The 27,307-nt window shown below is 42.9% G+C and overlaps 1 protein-coding gene across 2 annotated transcripts in view; it reads left to right on the forward strand.

The window, feature by feature from the left end:
• The window catches only part of LOC110523285 (protein O-mannosyl-transferase TMTC2), a 174,819-nt gene that overhangs the window by 51,661 nt on the left and 95,851 nt on the right, over window positions 1-27,307 (forward strand). For both annotated transcript variants that reach the window (XM_021601864.3, XM_090231738.1), the window contains exon 2: window positions 26,451-27,030. In XM_021601864.3, the coding sequence (XP_021457539.1) occupies window positions 26,451-27,030 (580 nt within the window). The remainder of the gene's footprint in view (window positions 1-26,450; window positions 27,031-27,307) is intronic.

Consider the following 27,307-nt stretch of genomic DNA (forward strand, 5'->3'; position numbering starts at 1 on the left):
CATTCGGGTGTAAGGATAAACGAAATTCCAGAATTCCTTTTCTTTCTTATAAAAGGGTCCTTTACAGGGGTAAATTGGTCTTGCTCTTGTCAATGTTTATTTGTATTTTGCTGTATGCTTCACAAGTAATTGTTTCATTTTGTTAAGTTGATTTGAATTAAAGGCAGCATGTTGCAAAAAAAAATGTGAAACCCTGTGTGTTGCAGACGCCCTAACCCAATGAGTCCAACCGTATCGCCAGCCTGTTTTGGACTTCTAACCCCTTTTAAACAGTGTGTATTTGAGCTACAGACTTCCAGGTGGTACCAATTGGATTAGTCTATTTCTTTAGGATCTGTAGATACCAACCATTTGTCTGTGTGATTAACGGGGGCTGAGCTAGAGCGGTGCTTGTGAGACAAGGGCAGCTCCCGAAGGGGCCGGGTCGTTTATACATAAACGTCTGTAGAGTCCGAATGGTTTGAGCTACAAACTACTAAAAGCTATCTAAAAAAACAGAGACTCTCACTAACACACACCTATAGCATGTTTTGCTCTATGACACTCACAAGCTTTCAATGAAACTCATGAATGCAACTGTTCATGTCAAATAGTTTTGTGTTCTACTTGTAGCCCTGGTTGTCCTGAAAGGAACATGGTAAAACACTTTATCGTGAGGCTAAATATAAGGGCTGGACATGCAGATAAATGAAGGTCAGATAAATGAAAAGGCTATTTTTTGCTGGGGTCTCGGGACTGATAGGGTTAACAATACTGAACAGACATCACAACCACATCACTGCTATATATTGTTGAATCCCCTGCATCACTGACCACGAAAATGTTAGGGAGTGTGGCTAGAAATGGGTGCTTTGGGTTTTGATCGAGCTCAGATCTGGAGACATTTTATACCGTGGCTCTGTTGAAAGAGAGAGCCAAAAATGTTCCTCAGAAGTCTGGATATCATAATAAACACGTCTGCAACGTAATACGGTATATGCCCTCTGTCTTTTAGTTCTAACATGGCTGACATTGCACCCATAAATCCCTCTACATGAGAAAGGCTTATTATGGGGCCTTTCTTTAAGGAAGGGAAGCCGTTTGATGTGTCACCCACATGTTGGAGTCTTTTTTTCCCCCCTCTTTCATGATGCCGGAGAGCATGTTAATTTCTAAAACTTCTGTTGACCCCTCCGGTTGAGCCTTACCCACTCTGTTAAATTCACATGAGGCATGTTTAGTAGAAATATGATGTAACCTTAATGACAACCCCAGGCTTGATTAACTACAGTTCATAGTTAAAATACTGTAAACATCCCTTGTGAAATGTTTTATAACTTGTTCACTCTCGTCAATATAACCGTCATGACCAGCAAGACCGAGAAGAGTCAGTCGGATGTGGTGGAAGATTTCTCCGCTAATCCCATGATTTATCAAAACTGCCTTGCCGGCTGAACCCGAGCCATAGAAATAAACTGAAGTGTTCTCTCTGTGGCTTGGGTTTGCCCATGCTAACGGTACAACTTAGCCATATGGTCCCCTGTTGTTCTGGAGCTCATCAGGAATTACACTTTGTGAGAACATCAAAGGAGCATATTTGACAATGGGAAATGGCCACTTCCTGGGGCTGGCTGTGCAGGGCAAGTTTCCTTAAAAAAGCACTCAAATGTTTTCATTTTTGCTAGGCTAGCTCAGGGACGTTTGCTGGCAATGGCATATGGCATAGTTTTATACATTCAGAGTGGATACTTTGAGGTATCAGTGGGCAGAAAAGTCATATTATGAAAGGAATGGATTTGATTACCTGACCCATGTGAAATTGCTGCTACTTTATTTGGCCTTTTTTAAACGTTTTTATTTTCTGCTGCATTAGATCTGACTTCTGGTAAACTTTTATAACCCATCATCAAGAAAATAAGAGTACGAAGACCAGGAAACCAGCCCAGACCGATCGTGCGTGGTTATGTGCTACCCTTACTTCCGCAGGCTTAGGGTTAGTAATAAAATAGAAGGCATCTGTATTTCTGTTGGTTTCCTCTCAGATCAGACCAGTGGCTTTTGCCTCCTGATTTGAGCGAATTCACAGTTTGGACTATTGAGGAGAAATACACACTGAATCTTATTTAGATCAAGCTTAATCAAACTTGTACAACCTGGTAAAGATTGAGCTGAAGAAAAGCTCCTAGCTAAATCCCACCACACTGTTCTGTCTAGCTAATCAAGACAATCAGCTAGCTGTTCTGCCGACAGGCCTGCCATCGAAACAGGGTCGGTTTCCGGTAATGCAATCCTTCTTTCTTCATAATCGCAGGTATAATGTGGTCAGGCAAAGCACATCAATCATAGACAATTGATTCTGCTTAGTTTTGCCTAGGATGGTTCAATGCTATTGATATTGCAAAATCAGTTTTCAGCTCTCCCCATTTTAAAACCCCTCAAATGTTGTTTTACTGAATGGATTATGCTGACTGTTGCAGTACATCTAGGTCTGTAATTCAATTAAGCCGGCTGATTGGAGTGAGGAAAATGATCCAAGTAATGTATTGACTCAAGGAAAGTAACTATTTCATAACACATTGAGATAATAATGCAGTGAAGACCATGTGAATGGGATCAGGAAACGGAAGTCGGAGGGGTTGGCATGGTTTGCCCCCTGGTCTGGTGAACTATACGTACAGTTAACCGCACTGGCTGCGTTGTTGCATTGAAGCCGTAGGTTTCCGTGTGGCTCAGTTGGTAGAGTATGGCACTTGCAATGGCAGGGTTGCGGGTTTAATTCCCTTGTGGGACCATTATGAAAAAGTACAAAAATGTATGCCCTCACTACTGAAAATCACTCTGGATAAGAGCATCTGCTAAATGACTCAAATGTCAAATGAAACCACATGACTTCTTTAGCCTGTTTGCTAGCTGCAAGCCTGCTAAAAGCGTCCCCCCCCCCCCAGATATCTTTCTGATTTAGTGGTTTTTCATGGTATGTGACTGTCAGACTGTGTGACGATTAAGCCTGCTTTGTTATAGCTTCTCACCGATAGGTTTTTTCCATTAATTGTATTTAAACAGCTTGTTTTTATTGGCCAACACAGTTTTTTTTTTTTTTAATTAAGCTCACGGCAGGGCTTAAATAACCCGTCACGCCGTCAACTGTCTGACCAACATGTTGTTCATTTGTTTTAATTTCTACATTGAGGAATTCAGCATTATGTAAATGGAAAAGTAAATGGTGAAGTCAAAAGGCAGTAAAAGTACAACTGCTTTACCAGGAAGGATGTGTGGTTTTTGTGATTTGGTGGCTGTAAAATTTTAAATAAATGAGCTCCTTCACAAAAATGCAAATTGACACCATGTGGAAGACAAAGCATTTAAAAACACTTAAGTGGCTATTTGGATCCCTTTTAGACATGTTTATAGGATTACTAGACTCTGCAGTCTCACGCGAGAGCGGTGCTCCTCGGGTTGCTTTGCATTAATGAAGGCCTGAAGGGCGAGGAGATGGACCAGATGTCTTCCTTTCCTCATTTGTTTTATACTTAGATTTATATACATTTTTCAAAATCTCTTTCCAATACATTCAACTCTATATACAAATATTTGTGTTTACAAACCTGAACAAATATACTGTATATTCCATGTTAAACATGATATGGAATAAGGAAGCTGTTGTCCGGTTTGGAGTCTACTCTGGCTCACCAGTAAATACCCCATTATCTGTTTGATACCCGATTACTAGACCTTGACCAGATTATACTTGTCCTAGCCTAGCGTGTTTGTTTTTCCAGATCACAGTCCTTGGCTATCTGGCCTAGCTGGATCATGGCCTTGGCTATCTGAGAACAAACACTGAGTTAAAGGCAGCATTATCAGAGGTAGGCTGCAATGGATACCATTCGAGAGCTACCAACTACACAGTGGGGAACCACTCAATGTTAAGCAGCCAGGCCCTCCACTGTTGCACTGGGAGCCTTCGCTCAATATGGTCTTCTCCAATGGGGGCTCCATGTGCCTTCAATTAAGCCCGGAACCCTAATGGGGAAGTAATAAGGTGTATGGTGGGAGGCATATGTCAACACAGGCCTGTAGTGACTATCTAATGAGATCACACAGAGCCGCATCCCGTTTGAAACCTCCCTGATTTGCATAATAAAATCTGTGCACATGTGGATACGCCACGTATGCCACCGGTCTGTGGTGTTGTTGTCTCGGGAAAAACAACAGTATCCGATTTCAGAGGGTACAGTTGTATTAAATGAGCAAATGTGTTAGTGTGTCGTAGCAGTTTTTGTTTACATCATGTAAACAGGGTTTATTTTAATTTGGTAAATGGCATCCACATTACACTAATCATCACAATGTGCCCGCCCTGAAGTTTAAAAGGATGGCAGTGTTTTTCACCTCTTGCTCATCTACATAAACAGGAGATTGGGAATACGACATACCCAGCCATCACCTGTGTCTCAAGACATTTTGAGACATTGCCATTTTGAATCAATAAGTAAAAAATGAAACCTTAGTGATATCACTTACAGCTTCTTAAAAAGTAGTATATTGTAAGACGTCTCAAGACGTCTTCACTGACGTGTCTCAAGACATGGTGACGGCTAGGTATGATTAGTTTAAACCCCTAGTTAGCTCTCCCTCCCGCATTGCTCCTTGGCCTATTCACATTTTATTTATTTTTTATTTAACCTTTATTTCACCTTTTTATCTAACTAGGCAAGTCAGTTAAGAACACATTCTTATTTACAATGACGGCCTAACCCAGCTAAACCCGGACGACGCTGGGCCAGTTGTGCTCCGCCCTATGGGACTCCCAATCACGGCCGGATGTGATACAGCCTGGATTCGAACCAAATCAAATCAAATTTTATTTGTCACATACACATGGTTAGCAGATGTTAATGCGAGTGTAGCGAAATGCTTGTGCTTCTAGTTCCGACAATGCAGTAATAACAAGTAATCTAACTAACAATTCCAAAACTACTGTCTTGTACACAGTGTAAGGGGATAAAGAATATGTACATAAGGATATATGAATGAGTGATGGGACTGTAGTGACGCCTCTTGCTCTGAGATGCAGTAATAGGTTGCACTGAGCTCTCAGAAAACACTAGGTAATCACATTCCCTCCCTGAGTGATCAGTAGAGTGGTAAGCCATGGCCTCATTGTGTCCTTAGGCACCGATTGGCCATAGCAGCACAATGAATAGACTGTAATGTTACTCCTACAGCTCTTTTGAATGCCACCGACTGAAATAAGACTCGTGCTAGCGGAGATCAGAGCACTAAAAGCATCCGCTCCTTCTTGGTCCGCTGGCATTCTTTCTCAGTTGCTCTTCCTGCACTTATGCTCCGGCTATAAACTTCAGTGGACAGAGGAAAGAGGAAGGCTCAGCAGTGCCGTGCCACGACCTGGCCCATCCTGAATGTAGGGGTGCCTCTTAAAGTCCCTCAGCGCTGGGGGGGCAGGGAAAGAGAGATGGCAGGGCACAGGCCCACCACCCACCCCTCTTCCCTGCCACATGTCCTGCCTGCATGGGAGTCTAGGGCCCGACATTCTACAGGCCCGCTCCCGCTCATCTGGGTCAACAACCCCCCAGCCCAAATGATAAAAATGCCCCAAGGTGGGCAGGATGGGACCCAGCATGCAAACAGAGCACGAGCAGATGAGAAAATTGGCCCCCGTATTGATGTCCCTGTCCACGAGAGACAGGAGAGCTCTCCAAAACACAAGGGGAACAAAGTTGAATTAATTTATTATACCCTGGCCAAAAAGGTAATGGCGTGACAAAACCTATCCTGTTGTGAATAAGGCTGTGGAGGAGCAGGATGAGTCCCACTAAAACTGTCTGGACTGTCTAGTAGACTGTTTAGACATGGGTCAGAGAGAGCGAGAGACAGACAGACTGGCCATGACTAAATGATAAGATGGATAACATCCTTCCTCCAGAGCATAGTATAAGAGGCATTGGATAAAGCGTATGTGTCTGCCGGAGCTGCCTGACAGTAAGATTCTTAAGAGCTAAGCAGTTAAATGCATTTAATTGGCTTAAAACTGTTTTTAAATGTCTATTCCTCCGATTTCCTAATCCTGCCACAGATGTTCAACCCAGCAGCACAATGAGCACATGTATGACTGAGTTAATTTATTTTCCCTGTCTGGCATGGCCATACAATAGACCCGTGTTCATGTCTCCCTACACAACCGTCTTGAAGCCTGTCTCATCATACAGTATGTCAACAGGGAGTAGACAGGTGTTTGGGTCTCTGAGTAGACTTTCTCTCAGGAGGGCCTGTATTTTTATTTATTTTTTAATTTCACCTTTATTTAACCAGGTAGGCAAGTTGAGAACAAGTTCTCATTTACAATTGCGACCTGGCCAAGATAAAGCAAAGCAGTTCGACACATACAACAACACAGAGTTACACATGGAGTAAAACAAACATACAGTCAATAATACAGTATAAACAAGTCTATATACAATGTGAGCAATTGAGTTGAGATAAGGGAGGTAAAGGCAAAAAAAGGCCATGGTGGCGAAGTAAATACAATATAGCAAGTAAAACACTGGAATGGTTGATTTGCAGTGGAAAAATGTGCAAAGTAGAGATATAAATAATGGGGTGCAAGGGAGCAAAATAAATAAATACATACAGTAGGGAAAGAGGTAGTTGTTTGGGCTAAATTATAGATGGGCTATGTACAGGTGCAGTAATCTGTGAGCTGCTCTGACAGCTGGTGCTTAAAGCTAGTGAGGGAGATAAGTGTTTCCAGTTTCAGAGATTTTTGTAGTTCATTCCAGTCATTGGCAGCAGAGAACTGGAAGGAGAGGCGGCCAAAGGAAGAATTGATTTTGGGGGTGACCAGAGAGATGTACCTGCTTCAGCGTGTGCTACAGGTGGGTGCTGCCATGGTGACCAGAGAGCTGGGACTTGTAGATGACCTGGAGCCAGTGTGTTTGGCGACGAGTATGAAGCGAGGGCCAGCCAACGAGAGCGTACAGGTCGCAGTGGTGGTTAGTATATGGGGCTTTGGTGACAAAACGGATGGCACTGTGATAGACTGCATCCAATTTATTGAGTAGGGTATTTGAGGCTATTTTGTAAATTACATTGCTGAAGTCGAGGATTGGTAGGATGGTCAGTTTTACAAGGGTATGTTTGGCAGCATGAGTGCAGGATGCTTTGTTGCGAAATAGGAAGCCAATTCTAGATTTAACTTTGGATTGGAGAGGTTTGATGTGAGTCTGGAATGAGAGTTTACAGTCTAACCAGACACCTAGGTATTTGTAGTTGTCCACATATTCTAAGTCAGAACCGTCCAGAGTAGTGATGTTGGATGGGCGGGCAGGTGCAGACAGCGATCGGTTGAAGTGCATGCATTTAGTTTTACTTGTATTTAAGTTGTATGGCATTGAAGCTCGTCTGGAGGGTTGTTAACACAGTGTCCAAAGAAGGGCCAGAAGTATACAGAATGGTGTCGTCTGCGTAGAGGTGGATCACCAGCAGCAAGAGCGACATCATTGATGTATACAGAGAAGAGAGTTGGTTTAAGAATTGAACCCTGTGGCACCCCCATAGAGACTGCCAGGGGACCGGACAACATGCCCTCCGATTTGACACACTGAACTCTATCGGAGAAGTAGTTGGTGAACCAGGCGAGGCAAGGTTAAGATATTGTTTAGGACCTTGAGTGTGGCTGAGGTGCACCCATGACCAGCTCGGAAACCAGATTGCAGAGAAGAGTTCCAATCTTTGGGAATATCAGACGACACGAAAGAGAGGTTGAACAGGCTAGTAATAGGGGTTGCAACAATTTCGGCAGATCATTTTAGAAAGTAAGGGTCCAGATTGTCTAGCCCGGCTGATTTGTAGGGGTCCAGATTTTGCAGCTCTTTCAGAACATCATCTGACTGGATGACTGGATGGCATGTTGAATTAAACCCTCAGGAAGGAAAACACCTGAGATACAACAGTGGAAACCACTGACCTATGTCTACCCACAAACCTTAACCAAGAGTCGATGTCCGTGCCCCTGTAGAAATGTAATTAGAGTAATCAAAAATCCCTCATTTAAAATCCGTCTGTTTAAGCTAGAGATATCTGGGGATTTTTTTGCATGGGCTGCGTCTCAGTACACCGCATCCGGTGATGTCAGCCTTACACATCTGTGGTGGAAGGTGGCAGAGCTACATCTGTGTTTGTCAGACCAGCAGACATCCCGGATATCTGTGTTCTCACAAAAAGTCTGTCGTGTCCGAAAAGTTTGACCTACGAACTAATATGGACATTTGACTCTCACAAACACGTACATGTCGGTTGTTTTTCTCTAGGACCTCCACAATCCTCGTCTGAAGTCGGTACCGCCGATCTGCCAACTTCTGTCTGTAGCGTCTGACCAGTTTGACCTACAAACTAATATGAAAATGAGACTCTCACGAACACGTCGGTTGTTCTGCTTTAGGATGCCCTCAAGCCACACAAGACTTGTCTGAAGATAGCCCAGTATTAGATTAAAAATGTATCAAAGTGCCTTTAAAACAAGTATATATTCCCCTTGATTTATGCCACATTTTGTTGTTGCAGCCTGAATTCAAAATGGATGAATAAAAAAAAATGAGCATCCGTCTTCACACAATATCTCATTATGACAAAGTAAAAACATGTTTTTCGACATATTTGAAAATTAAATACAGAAATATCTGATTTACATAAATATTCACACCCCCTTCTACAAAGTCAATACTTTACAGAAGCACCACTCAGGAACAGTCAAAGTATCTTGGTAAGCAACTCCAGTGTAGATTTGGCCTTGTGTTTTAGGTTATTTTCCTGCTGAAAGGTGAATTTGTCTCCCTGTGTTTGTTGGACAGCAGACTGAACCAGGTTTTCCTCTAGGATTTTGCCTGTGCTTATAGCTGTATTCCATTTCTTTTCATCCTTAAAAACTCCCTAGTCCTTGCCATGACAAGCATACCATGACATGATGCCACAACCATGCTTGAAAATATGAAAAGGGGTACTCAAGTGACATAATTATTTGTATTCAGGGCAAAAAGTGAATTTCTTTGCCACATTTGTTGCAGTATTACTTTAGTGCCTTGTTGCAAAGAGGATGCATGTTTTGGAATATTTGTTTTCTGTGCTGGCTTCCTTCTTTTCACTCTGTCATTTAAGGTTAGTATTGTGGAGTAACTACAATTTTGTTGATCCAGCCTTAGTTTTCTCCTATCACAACAATTAAACTCTTGTTTTAAAATCACCATCGGCCTCATGGTGAATTCCCTGAGCAATTTCCTGCCTCTCCGGCAACAGAGTTAAGGGAGGATGCCTGTGTCTTCATAATGATTTGGTGTATTGATACACCATCCAAAGTGTAATTAATAACGTCACCATGCTTAAAGGGATATTCAGCGTCTGCTTTTTCTTTTTACACATCTACCAATAGGTGCCCTTTTTTGCGAGGCATTGAAAAACCTCCCTGCTCGACTGAGGGACCTTACAGATAATTGTATGTTTGGGGTACAGAGATGGGTTAGTCATGTTAACCCCTATTATTGAACATGGAATGAGTCCATGCAACTTATGGGATTTGTTAAGCACATTTTAACTCCTGAACTTATTTAGGCTTGACATAACAAAGGGGTTGAATGCTTATTGACTCAAGACATTTTGGCTTATTTTTATTATTATTGATAAACAACATTTCCACAAACAAAAAATTCCACTTTGACATTATGGGGTATTGTGTGTACATCATTGACACAAAATCTAAATTGAATACATGTTTTATTCAGGCTGTAACACAAAATGTAAAGGGGAATACTTTCTGAAGGCACATTAAATATGGAAGTTTAGTTTTAGTGCCAAAACAAAGGGGTTACACTTTTGTTTATATATAAACTGATCAAAAATATAAACGCAACATGTGAAGTGTGTGTCCCGTGTTTCATGAGTATCTATAAAAGATTTTAGAAATGTTCCATATGCACAAAAAGCTTATATGAAATTATGTGCAAAAATGTGTTTACATCCTGTTAGTGAGCATTTCTCCTTTGCCAAGATAATCCATCCACCTGACAGGTGTGGAGTATCAAGAAGCTGATTAAACAGCATGATCATTACACAGGTGCACCTTTTATTGTCCTCAGTACAAGGCCACTCTAAAATGTGCAGGTTTGTCACACAACACAATGCCACAGATGTCTCAAGTTTTGAAGGAGTGTGCAATTGGCATGCTGACTGCTGGAATGTCCGCCAGAGCTGTTGCCAGAGAATTTAATGTTAATTTCTCTACCATAAGCCACCTTCAATGTTGTTTTAGAGAATTTGGCAGTACGTCCAACCGGCCTCACAACCACAGACCACGTGTTACAATGCCAGCCCAGAACCTCTGTATCCCGTTTCTTCACCTGTGGGATTGTCTGAGACCAGCCACCCGGATAGATGATGAAACTGAGGTTTATTTCTGTCTGTAATAAAACCTTTTGTGGAGAAAAAAAATATTAAAAACAAGCTTCCTTTTGATTTATCTGTTTTCCATGTATGAATCTGTTAACCCCTTACACAGTAGGGGTTAACCAAAGACAGAGGAGAAGGGGAGGGAAGATTGGGTGCTAGCGGGAGAGGGTGGTAGAGGAAAAGGGGCAGAGAAAGATGGAGGTAGAGAGAAAGAGAGAGAGATGGATAGAAAGTGCATGGCGTGGTGTTGTCACGGCAGCCCTCTGCTGTCTACCCAGGAGTCAGGAGCTTGTTGACAGGTTTATGGGATGTAATAATCAGAGTGTATATCACACAGCCTGCTCTGCACAGGCAGATTTGTAATTGGCTCTCACACCTGGCTGAGATTGGCTAGGCAATGCTATAACCTACATACAACTTGAAAGTTAGCCTTGGAAAGAGGCACTGCAGAAAAGGGATTGTTGTACTGAAGAACGCCCTAACTTGGCTCAATGGAAGAAAACGTGTTTTAGCTATAACTCTCATTTTGCAGAGGAACTGCTACTATGCACTACGAGGGTCTTCATGGCCTTTAGAGGATGCCAAACTATGCTATGCAGTTATGAAAGGCAATATTTCCATCTGTAAGAAGTTTAATTTCTTGCAGAGCATTTACCTCCATCCGTGGCTCCTGTTTGACTAAACAGTGCTGAGTGCGGAAAATTGCCTTTATTACTCTGTCTAATCCTGGGCAGTGCAGCCAGACATGGTTCCGTCTGAGTGGGAGGGGCACCCCGACAGCCCTATTAATCACAGCCCTGCTGTGGCTCTGCTCTGTTACAGTACAGCTAATGATGCAACAAACACCTCGCCCAAAGCAACCTTCCACCATGCATAGCTGCCTAACCAGGGCTGCCCGGTGCTCATTTCTCCATGGTGATCAGTATGCAGAGCACACCCCAATAGGACCATCCCAGTCTAGTACAAAGGACTGATCAGGATGCTAGGGAGCAGGCGGTGTCGTCCATTGAGCTAAAACAGTACTTCATCACTGCCCAGCTCCGCTCCATGATCTGTCACAGTGTCCCACTGTTTGCTTATCTACTGTGGCGTGAAATGGAGTGAGCCTTTGCGTTTGTACTGACAGAGCATTGCAAATAACCCCTCGCAGGGATGGACTCATTCTGCTGTGTTAGAAAATGCTAATATGCTAAAATAGTTTTGGAGGTTTCTAATTATAATTGTTCATCCTTCAGTTTTCTTGACCTCAGACTATGGAATTCTATTATATTCAATCCGATACAACTTTATTGTCCCTCATAGGGGAAATCTAATGAGTCATTTATCCAAATAAAAGACAAATTACTGTATAATGAGGGTAAGGGTAGCCTAGTGGTTAGAGCGTTGGACTAGTAACCCCAAGGTTGCAAGTTCAAACCCCCGAGTTGAAAAGGTACAAATCTGTCGTTCTGCCCCTGAACAGGCAGTTAACCCACTGTTCCTAGGCCGTCATTGAAATAAGAATTTGTTCTTAACTGACTTGCCTAGTTAAATAAAGGTAATATAAAAAAGAATATGAGCATATACATTTGTATATAAAAGCAAACCCCTAGAGGAGGTTGAGCACTACTCTTATTGACTTTGACCCAGTGTCACCTGCATCTTAAACCCCCAGTATCTACTCCTCCATTAACAACTTTTAATGTGATTGCACAGGAGTAATTTATCCTTGTCGAAGGAGAGATGCGTAACACCCAACACTTATTTTGTGTAGTTCGTAGGACAATTAAATATTTTAATGAGAAAGTGCCTGGGCTGGGCTTGTGTCAATCATTCTGATCTCGAACCAACAAGGAAATGCCAGTCAGATCTGAAGAGTTTTTTGTGGGAAGATATTGTATACAAAATCTGTCTTTCTTCTTTTACCTGCATTTTAGTAATTTATGTCAAATGCAAGTAGGTTTTCATGTGCATAGCAATCAAATAGGTTAGCTAGTTATACTATTTCCACCTATGACTTAACAAACAACAGATGCTTTTAAACAAGTGATCCAATCTTGTATAACACTCACATTCCTCAAGGCTGATATTGTCTGAGGCTTCTATTATAATCTCACTTATCATACATGTCAAACAGAGTGGAGGAACTATTCATCCCTGACAAATGGGGATTTTCAGTGACTACGGTGTTCGTGTACTGGCTAGAATGATCTACACCACAATTGTGACCGACCAATTTTTACATTGGATAAAAGTAGAGACTCTAGAAAACGGTATGTCATACACTACAGTTGAGGAACAATGGGAAAGTAATTATGCTTTGAAAGTTGAGAAACTTGTAATCTCACTTTTGAGAAAATGTCTCTTGAATGTTTTGGTACACCTACTGGAGAGTTCTTCTTTGTCTACACCCATTCAGCATCGTTCACAACCTCTTAAGCTTTAGCACCACCCATCTCTTTAAGGATTCATATGTGAGGCCATGTACAAAACAGCCAAATATTTCAAGATTAAAGACTGGTTTATACTACGTCTATCGACAGTTGTCGCAGTGACATCATGAACATTCTATTGTCGTCTGTGTCACGATCGTCGGAATAACATTCGGACCAACGTGCAGTGTGATATCGGTTCAAAATATTCTATTTGAAGTGAACCGCACAAAAAACAATAAAGAGCAAATGACACATGAAGCTATGGAGTGCTCATAGGCAACTACACATAAACAAGATCCCACAAACCCAGTGGGGAAATGGCTGCCTAAATATGATCCTTAATCAGAGACAACGCTAAACAGCTGCCTCTGATTGGGAACCATACCAGGCCAACATAGAAATAAAACAACCTAGATTACCCACCCTAGTCACACCCCGACCTAACCAACATAGAGAATAAAAAGGCTCTCTATGGTCAGGGCGTGACAGTCTGACATCAAACTTGTCATTGTCGTTATGAAAAAGTATAAACACAAAAATGACAGGCTGCCCAAAATAGCATAATTAGATTATTTTACCACCAATAAACCCACCCTTTAAAAATACATTTAGTAAATGTCAATCTAGCAAACCAGGCAACTAAAAACAACTTTCTAAACAATGTTTTGGTTTGTTTCTACCTTGTTAGCTAGCTAGCTAATGTTAAGTTAACTTGCTAGCCAGTTCAAATAATGACCATATCATATAGCTGACAACATCTTCCCTTTAGCTCATTTATCTTCATTATTACAGGAAAATAAACTGACAACAAGATAATTATTTACAAGTTAATGGCGAGCCAATTACAGAAAATTGCTTATGTTTGTAGTGGAGTTTGGAGTGTGACTGTTTGAGGTTGTGGACAGGTGTCTTTTATACTGATAACAAGTCCAAACAGGTGCCATTAATACAGCTAACGAGTGGAGGACAGAGGAGCCTCTTAAAGAAGAAGTTACAGGTCTGTGAGAGCCAGAAATCTTGCTTGTTTGTAAGTGACCAAATACTTATTTTCCACCATAACTTGCAAATAAATTCATTAAAAATCCTACAATGTGATTTTCTGGATTTTTTTTCTCATTTTGTCTGTCATAGTTGAAGTGTACCTATGATGCAAATTACAGGCCTCTCTTATCTTTTTAAGTGGGAGAAATTGCACAATTGGTGGCTGACTAAATAGTTTTTTGCCCCACTGTACATACATACTGTATGCGCCCATAGTAGAAACAACATCACGATATACAGAAAATAAGGAACTTACTGTCCAACGTTATTATTTGTAAGGAAAACAAGAAGGAAGGCAAAGCGAGCGCCAGCAAGAAAATGTTCCAATTCTTGCAAGACTGCGCAAATATATGAATACCTGATCTGCGCAAACATGAGTGAAGTACGGTGGGCTCTCCTCAAATAGAGAAGTTTATCCAGCTCAGTAAAGCCTCTAACATAAATTGTCTCTGAAATGGGCTACTTCTATGTGAATTAATGAGGAGGCGGAAAACACCTCAATTTATTTCGAAAATAGTTTTAAAATGACAAATTGAACATAGCCTATAGATAATTAGCAGGCAGTGCGTGTTAACTGTCCTGTTGTGTAATAATCACATTTTGGAACAGTGAGTTCTTTCTGACATCACGTGCATGAAACAACTCACGGTGGGGCGACTGTTAGAGATATTTGGAACGCACATGTGAAAAGGTTAAAGGTCTTGCTCACATCAGATATGGGGAGCATGATCACACAGTCGTCCGCAACTGCTGGTGCTCTCATGCAAGCTTCAGTGTTGCTTGTCTCGAAGCGAGCCATACTGACCAGCTCATGTTATAGACAGAAGCCTGCTACATGGCAGACCAATCCGAACTCATCTCTCGGCATGTCCAGCCCATCCATTATCTCAGCCAATCATGGGAAGGTTCCCAACTTTTTCCGTGGCTAAACCATCTAGGCTCGTCATTTAACAATTTTATTCGTATTTACAGATGGCGTACATGTTTGTTGTTATGGCACATGAAAGTTCACATGTTCCAGAAGGCATTTCTGCCAAAGTTTACTTTCAAATGCCTCTCCTGTGAAGTAGTGACGTGCGACATACGCCTAGTTTCCTGAAACAAATCACAATTACTTTCCCTGTTTGTCCTGGCTGACTGGCGGGTCACTAAACTCTCTCCTCCACTGACTGTATAGCTTGTGGTCCCAGTTCTCTTGTGGTCCCAGTCTTGCCAACTCCTATGAATTGCCACGCCATTGTCAAAACTACACAAACTGACAGCACAGATCTGAGACCAGGCTACTTATAGGCCTACTAAACTCAATTAGCAAAATTGCTGACGTATTGTAATCGGCCACCAGCAGGTCATATAGATTTTTAAAAATATATATAATAATTTATGTTTAGCTAGGCGGTGCAGAAATGAATTGTAGTGATAACTCAGGAACCATTGTTTGTGATCAAGGTGTCTGTTGACAAAGATATCTAATATGATTGTTGTCTGAATATGAATTGAAGCAAATCAGCATTTACTCAGAACAGGCATACTTCTGTATGAGTATGCAATAGCACTGAGGCTTGATCATGTTTTGGTACGTTTGGCACATTCTTATCCAGACATGTCCCATTAATAGTGTGTTTCTCTAATACCTGATTTGTAACGATGACACAAAGGACTATGTTTTTTTCTCTCTTTAGGCAAATTATTTCTGTGACTGACTGAGCTTTTTATTACAATCTCTTACCTATATTAATAATTAATGTATTCAAATTATATTTTGGGGGGTTTTGAGTATGTTGAAATTCAAAAGAATATAGTACTACAATTGATAAGACACCCTTTCTTCCATGAGTGAGAGTAAAAGTCAATCATAAAGATGACTTTTACAGTAGTACTCATGATCTGTGGTGTTCTTGTATAAGAAAGATACAAGTTTTTATGTTACACTTCCTTCACAGATACAGCATGTATTGTCAGGATTTTACAAACAGAAGCAGTCCTCATAAGCACTTGAGCACAAAATGAAAGAGTCAGATTGCCAACCTTGAGAAATCATTCAAAATGGCACCATGAGAGGCATTAAGGTTTTATACTGTTCTATTGTTGACCTGTTAGCATGCCCATGGAAAGAAACATTACACAAAGGAGATGGTGGAAAGCCTGAGAGGAGAACACAAAGGCCTCAGAGGGCATTCGCAAAATACGGCTGTGCTCCTTTCAGATATTAAAGCAGGGTGATGACACATACTTGGCAGAGACGACATCACTTTTCCCAACTGCCAGTGCAGTTTCCCCTTGTTTTACATGCTGGCATAAAGTGGAAACTATTGTGTATTGTTCTGAGAAGACCACTTTTTACAGTCATTGCTCTCCCTCTCTAAAATGCTCTCTGATAGCATGCTGTATGATAAAAGTAAGTAGGCTGTTTAAACGTTTTTCAAAATGTTTGCTTGTCAACTTTACGTTCTTTAAATCGTACATATTCCTGTCAAAGAGGATGTGTGAGTACAGCTGTTTTTATGTGAAACTCTCCATCTCAGCTGTATTTTATTGGCGGAAGGAAGGAACCACACTGACAGAATTAGCATAGTCATTATTCTGCCAGTTTCTTCTGCTGTCTTTGGAAGGTATCTATACTCGTATCTGGCTTCTGCTCTCTGATTCATCTGATTCATCATCCCATTCCAAATAGTTAATGGTACCGTTAATCTCCAAAATGCAGGTGTTTCAGACTAGCTCAGTGATTTCTGTGGTGGTGGGGCAGCCAGCGGAAAATACAGAGCGTAGGGGTTGGTAATGTTCTCTAGTTGTGCCGTGATTGGCGCAGTGTTCTGTCACTCATGGGGACACTACGTCACCGCAAAATCTACAGGGAGAGCTAGAAAGTTCAAGCCCCTTGGGTGCTGCCATAGATTTACATTAGAAGTGCCCATCCAAGAAGGCTCAAGGTCATTGGCCATAGTTAAAATTACGTGAAATCACATTATATCTACAGTAGCTTTGATTGGACTGATGTTTTGAAAGTATGATGTCAACATTGTCCTTTCAAAATCCTAGCTAGCAAGCTAGACAAGTGGTCATCATCATGAAAGTCCATGGAGAATAAGAGCACCTCCTCCCAGCCTCCCACTGCACTGAGGCTAGGAAACACTGTCACCACCGATAAATCTACGATAATCGAGAATTTCAATAATAATTTTTCTACGGCTGGCCATGCTTTCCACTTGGCTATCCCTAACCTGGTCAACAGCTCTGCACCCCCCACAGTAACTTCTCCATTTCTCTCCCAATTCTCCTTCACCCAAATCCAGATAGCTGATGTTCTGAAAGAGCTGAAAAATCTGGATCCCTTTTAATCAGCTGGGCTAGACAATCTGGACCCTCTCTTTCTAAAATGATCCACCGCAATTGTTGCAACCCCTATTACTGGCCTGTTCAACCTCTCTTTCATATCATCTGAGATCCTTAAAGATTGGAAAGCTGCAACGGTCATCCCCCTCTTCAAAGGGGGAGACACTCTAGACCCAAACGGTTACAGACCTATATCTGTTCTACCCTGCCTTTCTAACATCTTCTAAAGCCAAGTTAACAAACAGATCACCGACCATTTTGAATCCCACCGTACCTTCCGAGCTGGTCATGGGTGCACCTCAGCCATGCTCAAGGTCCTAAACGATATCATAACCGCCATCGATAAAAGACTATACTGTGCAGACGTATTCGTCGACCTGGCCAAGGCTTTCGACTCTCAATCACCACATTCTTATCGGCAGACTCAACAGTCTTGGTTTCTCAAATGACTGCCTTGCCTGGTTCAACAACTACTTCTCAGATAGAGGTCAGTGTGTCAAATCGGAGGGCCTGTTATCCGGACCTCTGGCAGTCTCTATGGGGGTGTCACGGGGTTCAATTCTCGGGCCGACTCTTTTCTCTGTATACATCAATGATGTCGCTCGTGCTGCTGGTGATTCTCTGATCCACCTCTACGCAGACGACATCATTCTGTATACTTCTGGCCCTTCTTTGGACACTGTGTTAACTAACCTCCAGACGAGCTTCAATGCCATACAACACTCCTTCCGTGGCTTCCAACTGCTCTTAAATGCAAGTAAAACTAAATGCATGCTTTCAACTGATCGCTGCCCATACCCGCCTGCCCATCTAGCATCACTACTCTAGACGGTTCTGATTTAGATAATGATAACTACAAATACCTAGGTGTCTGGTTAGACTGTAAACTCTCCTTCCAGACTCACATTAAGCATCCCCAATCTAAAATGAAATCTAGAATCAGCTTCCTATTTCGCAACAAAGCATCCTTCTCTCATGCTGACAAACATACCCTCGTAAAACTGACGCTACACTGCGACCTCTATGCTCTCGTTGACTGGCCCTCGCTTCGTATTCGTCGACACACACACTGGCTCCAGGTCATCTTTGCTAGGTAAAGCCCGCCTTATCTCAGCTCACTGGTCACCATAGCAGCACCCACCCGAAGCACGCGCTCGAGCAGGTATATTTCACTGGTCATCCCCAAAGCCAACACCTACTTTGGCTGCCTTTCCTTCCAGTTCTCTCTCCTTTGCATCCCAGTATCTCTACTTGCACATTCATCTTCTGCACATCTATCACACCAGTGTTTAATTGTTCAATTTAAATTATTTTGCCACTATAGCCTATTTACTGCCTTACCTCCCTAATCTTACTACATTTGTACACACTGTATATAGACTTTTCTATTGTGTTATTGACTGTACTTTTGTTTATCCCATGTGTAACTCTGTGTTATTTGTGTCACACTGCTTTGCTCTATCTTGGCCAGGTCGCAGTTGTAAATGAGAACTTGTTCTCAACTGGCCTACCTGGCCAAGATAGAAGGTAAAAAAAAAAAGGTAAAATCCTTGTCATATGAAGATAAATGACAGAGAAAACATAACGGTGCTTATTGGCCATTGGACATAAACATTACATAAGAAGTTGGAAATCACAAATTCAACAATGAGTGGTTTGGAATGAATCAGTGGCGAACTGCCTTCCTTATTTGAGCTGTTCTTGCCGTAAATGCACTTGGCCTTTTACCAAATAGGACTATCTTCTGTATACCACGTCTACCTTGTCACAACACAACTGATTGGCTCAAATGCATCAAGAAGGAAAGAAATTCCACAAATTAACTGAAATGGCTTCCAAGAAACATGTTCAGAGAATGCCATGAGTGTGCAAAGCTGTCATCAAGGCAAATTGTGGCTACTTTGAAGAATCATATATATTTTGATTGGTTTAACACTTTTTTGGTTACTACGTGATTCCATATGTGTTATGTCATAGTTTTGATGTCTTCACTATTATTCTACAATGTAGAAAATAGTAAAAATAAATAAAAACCCTGTAATGAGTAGGTGTGTCCAAACGTTTGACTGTTACTATATCTACATTTTGATAAAACAGAAATACCTTATTTACATAAGTATACAGACCCTTTGCTATGAGAATCGTAATTGAGCTCAGGTGCATCCTGTTTCCATTGATAATTATTGAGATGCTTCTACAACTTGATTGTTGTCCACCTGTTGTAAATTCAATTGATTGGACATGATTTGGAAAGGCACAGACTTGTCTATGTGTGGTCCAACAGTTGGCAGAGCTAAAACCAAGCAATGAGGTCAAAGGAATTATATGAGCATTCAGGGGAGAAGGACCTTGGTCAGGGAGGTGACCAGGAACCCGATGGTCACTCTGACAGAGCTCCAGAGTTCCTATGTGGAAATGGGAAAACCTTGCAGAAGGACAACCATCTCTACAGCACTCCACCAATCAGGCCTTAATGGTAGAGTCGCCAGAGGGAAGCCACTCCTCAGTAAAAGGCACACAGCTGCTTGAAATTTGCCAAAAGGCACCTAAAGGACTCTCAGACCATGAGAAACAAGCTTCTCTGGTCTGATGAAACCAAGATTGTAGTTCTTTGGCCTGAATGCCAAGCGTCACGTCTGGAGGAAACCTGGCACCATCCCTACAGTGAAGCATGGTGGTGGCAGCATCATGCTTTGGGGATGTTTTTTAGCGACAGGGACTGGGAGACTTATCAGGATCAAGGGAAATATTAACAGAGCAAAGTACAGAGAGAGAGCCACGATGAAAGCATGCTCCAGAGCGCTCAGAACTTCAGACTGGGGCGAAGGTTCTCCTTCCAACAGGACAACAACCCTAAGTACTCAGCCAAGACAATGCAGGAGTGGCTTCGGGTCAAGTCTCTGAATGTCCTTGAGTGATCCAGCCAGAGCCTGGACTTGAATCCGATCGAACATCTCTGGAAAGACCTGAAAATAGCTGTGCAGCAATGCTCTCCATTCGACCTGACAGAGCTTAAGAGGACTTATAGAGGACCTATTGTGTGAAGATTGATGAGGAAAAAAAACAATTAAATCAATTGTAGAATAAGGCTGTAATGCAACAAAATTAGGAAAAAGTCAAGGGGTCTGAATACTTTCTGAATGCACTGTGTGTATATATATATATATATATATATATATATATACATATATTTTTTAAATATCTTTTCCTTTATTATTTTCCACTAACCCTGCCACCCCTCCCCTAATTGGAGTAAACTAATGAACAACAACACTTAGGCTTCTACTTTCAGCTTATTCATACTGTATACATATTACAGAGTGAATTTTACAATAGTTATCTTGTTGTTTTTATTCCCTCGATTCAACCCCTCCCATCTATCGCTTAACACCCACCATCCATATTGGAATTCTATATTTTTCAACTGTGATGTTTCACAATAGGTTCTGAACCTTTCTATTCTGATAGTTTTTACAGATTGTAAATTAAAGAAAAACATTTTTGCTGAAAGTGTTATTATATTATAGATTGATTGACGATGACTTTTTAAATCACCTAGTAGTGCTATCTGCAGAGTTAGCTACATGTAAATGTTGCAATTCTTCAGCCATTCCTGGACCTGTGACTAAAACAAGCTACATATGGACAGCACCAAAATAAATGATCTAATGACAAATTATCTAATGACACAGCAAAAGCTGGGAAGTTTGTATCCCCCATATATTTAACATTCTATTGGATGCAAGAATTTTGTATAATCATTTAAATTGAAATTAAATGTTTGTGTATCAGTTCATAAACCATGTGCCATGGAATCGGTACGTTGAAAATATTTTTTGGGGTCCATACATTGCAATTTCATTGTGGCATGAATCATACGCACTGCTATTAAAATGAAAGTACATGTATCATTTCAATTGAGCTTTTAACCATTGCGTTTTCAAACTAGCACTGATCAAACTCCATAACTTTGAGACTTCTTTGCAAAAAGGTTATCCATGTTTTCCGTTGCTATCTCTTTTTAATGTTGAGCCTTTTTAAAGGGAAAGTGATCCTCTTCATTGAGAAGATTTGGACCTTGTGAGGGCAGTAAAAGGCGCTGCATGGTCAATCCGAAGTCTGCATTAACCTTGCAACATTTACGGTGATACGGCCTCTGCAGAAGTCAGGGCATTCATTCTTCTTGCACTTTGCCGAGCAGCGCAGAGCTTTTGTGAAGGAAGTTGTCAAGGAAGTGAGTTAGTGTTTTTACAGGACTTCCTGCCCTCACCTACGGTACCGTCAACCAATCAATGCAGAGCTATACAGAGCCCTCCGCATTTTTAAAAAATTTGAGAGGCGCACGGCAAAGCCCTATGAAATTCAATTTGACCTCTGCTTGCCTCCGGAGGCTCCGCAATTGCGTCACACCATCAATACGGCGCCTCCGACCTTATTTTCGGATCAAGCATGGATTGGCTCTTAATCACGGCTTTGATATAAGCACCAGACACTTTACTGAGTTTGTTTTCCTTTCTGGGTGAATCACACGCCTTTGTTTTGATGAAGTCATGCACTACTCTGGCCTCAACATTTGAAGTCATGAGCTGCTGTCAACACTGCTGCATTTGAGTTTTGTCTAGATCCACCACAACAATCACTATGAGTACCATCTTGCCTGGTGTATTAAGTTATCTACATACTAGGCCTACATAAAGTTGATAATGTTTCCTCTAGGACCTTGCATCGTTTATATGTTTTTCTGACTAGCCTGCTCTGTAGGCCTATCTTTTCTTGAGCTTTGGATGAACCCTCCTGTTAAAAGTGAACATTGAAATACTTAGTACATAAAAAGTGCACCAGAATCGGTGCAAAAACTTTGGCAAGCCAGAGTGATGAGGAAAAAAATACCTGACCGATTGAGTCACACAATACTCATCCTAGAAATTGGGGAGCAGACATAACTTGGGTGGGAAAGGGTGGAAGCCTGGGTGGGGTGTGAGGAAGTGGGAGGTGGTGCTTTTTCGGGTTTCGCTTGTTAGCGGTCACATGATCCCGCCGGTCCTCTGGGAGTCGCCAGGCAGGCGCAGAAAGCGTGCGGGTGGCAAAGGAATGCACTCACGGCTGGAAAAGATTTGCAGTGCACAGAGAGGTCCTGCTGCTGCCAGCTTCCCAGAAAGACGGGCCCAGCCACATAAACCCAATCTTCCACTCTGCCAGGCAGGACCGGCAGGCCCTTCAGCCAGAGCTGAATGGGGCTGGATGTGCTGCGGTGATCAGGACCCACGCAACCATGCTAAACAGGACTAATTAATGAATGGCCTTGGATTGCATTGAGAAAATGGCTATGATTAGACTCGTCATCATACAAATGTCGTAATTCCTCCACTTGGAACAGCGGTGGCTAAGATGATGTGGGTTATACGACCCCTTCTCTTATTCCCCTCGCTCTCTTTCCACAGTCTTTCATCCTCTCCCCCTGAGAGTGCCTGTCAACTGCAGTGGTGTAGGTGCTCGCCTGCCTCTCTGACGTGACATTCAAGAAGCAGACAATCGGAGAACTGAACATACAGTGCATTCGAAAGTATTCAGACCCCTTAACTTTTTCCATATTTTGTTACTTTACAGCCTTATTCTAAAATGGAGAAGAAAAAAATCCCTCATCAATCCGCACACGTCGCTGCACAGCTATTTTCAGGCCTCTCCAGAAATGTTAGTTTGGGTTGAAGTCCGGGCTCTGGCTGTCCCACTCAAGGACATTCAAGGACTTGTCCCGAAGTCACTCCAGCTTTGTGCTGTTGTCCTGTTGGAAGGGGAACCTTCACCCCAGTCTGAGGTCCTGAGCACTCTGGAGCAGGTTTTCATCAAGGATCTCCCTGCACTTTGCTCCGTTCACCTTGCCCTCGATCCTGACTAGTCTCCCAGTCCCTGTCGCTAAAAAACATCCCCACAGCTGCCACCACCATGCTTCACCGTAGGGATAGTAATTTGCCAGGTGATGAGCGGTGCCTGGTTTCCTCCAGATGTGATGCTTGCCATTCAGGCCAAAGAGTTTAATCTTGGTTTCATCAGACCAGAGAATCTTGTTTCTCATGGTCTGAGACTCCTTTAGGTGCCAAACTCCAAGCGGTTGTCTTGTGCCTTTTACTGAGGAGTGGCTTCCATCTGGCCTCTCTACCATAGAGGCCTGATTGGTGGAGTACCGCAGAGATGGTTGTCCTTCTGGAAGGTTCTCCTATCTCCACAGAGAAAATCTGGAGCTCTGTCAGAGAAGCCATTGGGATCTTGTTCATCTCCCTAACCAAGACCCTTCTCCCCCGATTGCTCAGTTTGGCCGGGTGGCCAGCCCTAGGAAGAGTCTTGGTCATTCCAAACTTCTTCCATTTAAGAATGGAGGCCACTGTGTTCTTGGGACCCTTCCCCAGATCTGTGTCTCGACACAATCCTGTCTCTGAGCTCTATGGACAATTCCTTTTGACCTCATGGCTTGGTTTTTGCTCTGACATGCACTGTCAACTGTGGGACCTTATATAGACAGGTGTGTGTCTTTCCAAATCATGTCCAATCAATTGAATTTACCACAGGTGGACTCCAATCAAGTTGTAGAAACATCAAGGATAATCAATGGAAACAGGATGCTCCTGAGCTCAATTTCGAGTCTCATAGCAAAGGGTCTGAATACTTATGTAAATAATGTATTTCTGTTTATTTTACATTTTTAATACATTTACACACATTTCTTAAGACCTGGTTTTGCTTAGTCATTATGGGGTATTGTGTTTAGATTGATGAGGAAAAACATTGAATTTAATCAATTTTAGAATAAGGCTGTCACGTGACAAAATGTGGAAAAAGTGAAGGGGCCTGAATACTTTCTGAATGCAATGTATGCATTGTGATTCAGGCATCCATGGCTGCTTCGTAGAGACTGTGGGTTTGAAGGATTGGCATTGGGTTTTGGTATTTTATTTTGGTGCCAGAGCTGGTGAGGTTTCAAACAATATATAATGTATCTGTCCTTTCTGCCACCACTTCAATGTACAATGGAAAAAAGGCACACTTGTCTTCCAAATGGATTAAATATGTAGTTGAACCATAATGCCTCTGATGTGCTGGAGCCTTGTGCTGGAGTGAAGATCTCACTTGACAAATGGGCTAGAGAAAATAAACGTGTATATCAGAGCCGTGAACCAAAGAGAGATCTTACTCTGTCAGCGGTGAGCTACCTGGAGGTCCAGAGAAACCCATCCGGCCTGGGTTCAAATACTATTAGAAATCTATCACATACTTTCAGCATTTGCTTTAGCCTGTCTGTAGAGCCAAATGGGTGGGGTTGGCACTTTTGTGACTATTCTATTGGTTCGATTGCACCAGGCAAGCTCTATCAATCCCATGTCATGTACTGTATATGAAATGATTTTTTGAAAAAAGGTCTGAAACGCAATGATCTGCTCACTGACATGTCAGGCATTTTCATTTCATAGAAATATCTCCGGCTGATCATCTTTGCCTCTCAGCTTCCATATAGGCCAGGTTGGTTGTATTAATTTCCCCCCAGATCTATCATAAGGAGGGCTATTTGACCTCGCCCTGTCAGAGGTAGTTTATTTAGCTATTTGTTGTGGGTTGCAATCTCCATACCTTTCCCCTTTTCAACAACCTCATCTGCTTTCTGGCATAGCCATATTGAGAAGCAGGGCAAGTGGGTTGCTATTTGCGGCTATGTAGGACAATGCCGGGTAAAAGTTCTAGGTTTAAGAGCTACACAAATGCAGAGGTTTCCCCAAAAAAATTATCCATAGATAAATTATTCACCTTGATTCATCTGCCGCCTTGGCGCATTTCTTTGAATTCCTTGTTTATCTCAGTCTGTTATTGTGTGTTGTGCAGTGTGTGCCTGTTTTCTCCCTCTCCTCGCTCCACGTCTAATTGCGTGTGCTAATTGTGCCTGCCGTGGGGACTCATTACAACCTGTCGTTCTCAGTATGTTATCACACGTCCCATCCATCAGGCTTTTTAATTATGCGGTGGCATTCTGTGTTATCATGCACCTCCTCCTCTCCAAGGAGACTCATTACATAGCCATCATCTCCCCGCCTGCTCCACCTGCCTCCCCCTGCCTCCCCCTGTCTCCCGCCTACTTCCCAGACACACTGGGTTCAAGGTCTTGTGTCAGTGCCAGAGCCACCTCACAGCTAGGTAACAAAGACGCGGACATTGTGTGCTCCGGTAGGGGGCTAATTGCACATCTTCCAACCCTCACACCTCACACAGCTTAGGCCTGATGTATGGCCGTCAGGGTCAAACACTCAGGCGCAACCCCGGACACCAGCCATGGGGAGGGGGGACAGTACAGTACACAGGCCAGGGTTGCCCCGTGGTGGGGTAGCTACTGTACATGCACAGCATGGTCTCTCCATGAGTGTCCATGGCCCCTCAACACTTATTATGCATGGCCTTAACACTGCTCTCTAGTTTGCTCTCTCTAGTCCCTCCTGCTTTGTAATCCCTTCCACAAACATATTTGTTCATCCTTCCTCCCTTGCCTCTCTCTCTTGACACAGTGTGGCGTGTCTGTGTGTGAGATACCCAGCACTCAACGGTTGGTAAACACAGGGCTAGCTGTGATTGACACGTCTTTGGTCCCTGGCTCCCCATGCTCCTTTATGCCAACGTGGCATCCCCCCTCTCTCTCTCTCTTTGTTGCTTTATTCTTTTTCGGTCAAGGGTGTGGTACATGCGCCTCTGCAGTCCCTGAGTCCACACAGTAAGAGCCTTGGTGAGCACTCCTCTCTCTTTGCTTATTCTGAGACTTGACGTCGGTGAAGGCCACAATACCACTCTCAAAGAAGGTTTACGCAAGTTTCAAGCTACAGTACTTATATACAGCAATGTATCACACTCCGAGGGGGGATCACACATCTTTACATGTACATCAGCCTTCTCTGTGATGAGTTGTGTCCCTGTCAAGCATGAGCAGGTTTCAAGGTGATTTGATTTCTGTCTAAGGCTCCTATCTTTGGGGCATAATAAATGACCACTGCTGAAATCCAGGCATTTCTTTCAGTCTTTGCAATTCTACTGAATGTGATGGTACAGTGAAGACATACTGTGTCATATTGATTGAATTGACTGACACGCCAGTCCCAAGGGCTGTGGTGGCATTGCCCTTGATCAGGTAATCCATAAGCATGAGGATCATTGCACCTTCATCTTCTAACCCCTCTGTTTTCCCTCTGCCCACAGCCGTGCGATCAAAACCAACCAGGATCTGCTACCAGAGACTCCGTGGATCAACATCTTCTACGATGACTTCTGGGGCACCCTGCTCACCCACAGCGGCAGCCACAAGTCCTACCGGCCCCTGTGTACCCTCTCCTTCCGCCTCAACCATGCCCTGGGTGGCCTGGAGCCCTGGGGCTACCACCTGGTCAACGTGGGCCTCCATGGGGCCGTCACGGCCCTCTTCACCTGGCTGGCCCGCTTGCTGCTAGGAGAGGGCATGTGGAGCCTCCTGGCTGGGTTATTGTTCGCCTCGCATCCCATCCACACAGAGGCAGTGGCGGGCGTGGTAGGCCGTGCCGACGTGGGTGCCGCCCTCTTCTTCCTGCTGTCGCTGCTGTGCTACGTGCGTCACTGCGCCCTGCGAGGGGGCCCTGCGGGGCCCTGCAGGCTGGGGGCCTGGCTCCTGGGCAGCCTGGGTTGTGCTGCCTGCAGCATGCTGTGGAAAGAGCAGGGGGTGACTGTATTGGCCGTGTCGGCACTCTATGACGTCTGTGTGTTCCACCGGCTCAAGTTGCGTCAGGTCATCATGCTCTTCTACAAGGTAAACAGTTTGTTTTTTCCCATGTATCTGATTTCCTCCTCTCGCTCTCTCCCTTTGGCAAAACCCCGGCAAACTGCAAAGTGGAAAGCCCATCTATTCACATGGGTGTTGTTGTGTGGAAGTATGCCTGTGTTATGTTTGCTTTTCATTAGGATGTAATTTGCGAAACATTTTGCCATGTATGTGCAGCTGTGTGATCCGGAAAGAGCTGTTGTTTTGTCCTTTGAATACAAGAAAATATACACGTGGGGAAGAAAAGCAAAGGGAAAGTAGGCTA

This window comes from Oncorhynchus mykiss, chromosome 1, assembly GCF_057628025.1.
Source record: "Oncorhynchus mykiss isolate SJ-2025 chromosome 1, ASM5762802v1, whole genome shotgun sequence".
Lineage (NCBI taxonomy): Eukaryota > Metazoa > Chordata > Actinopteri > Salmoniformes > Salmonidae > Oncorhynchus > Oncorhynchus mykiss.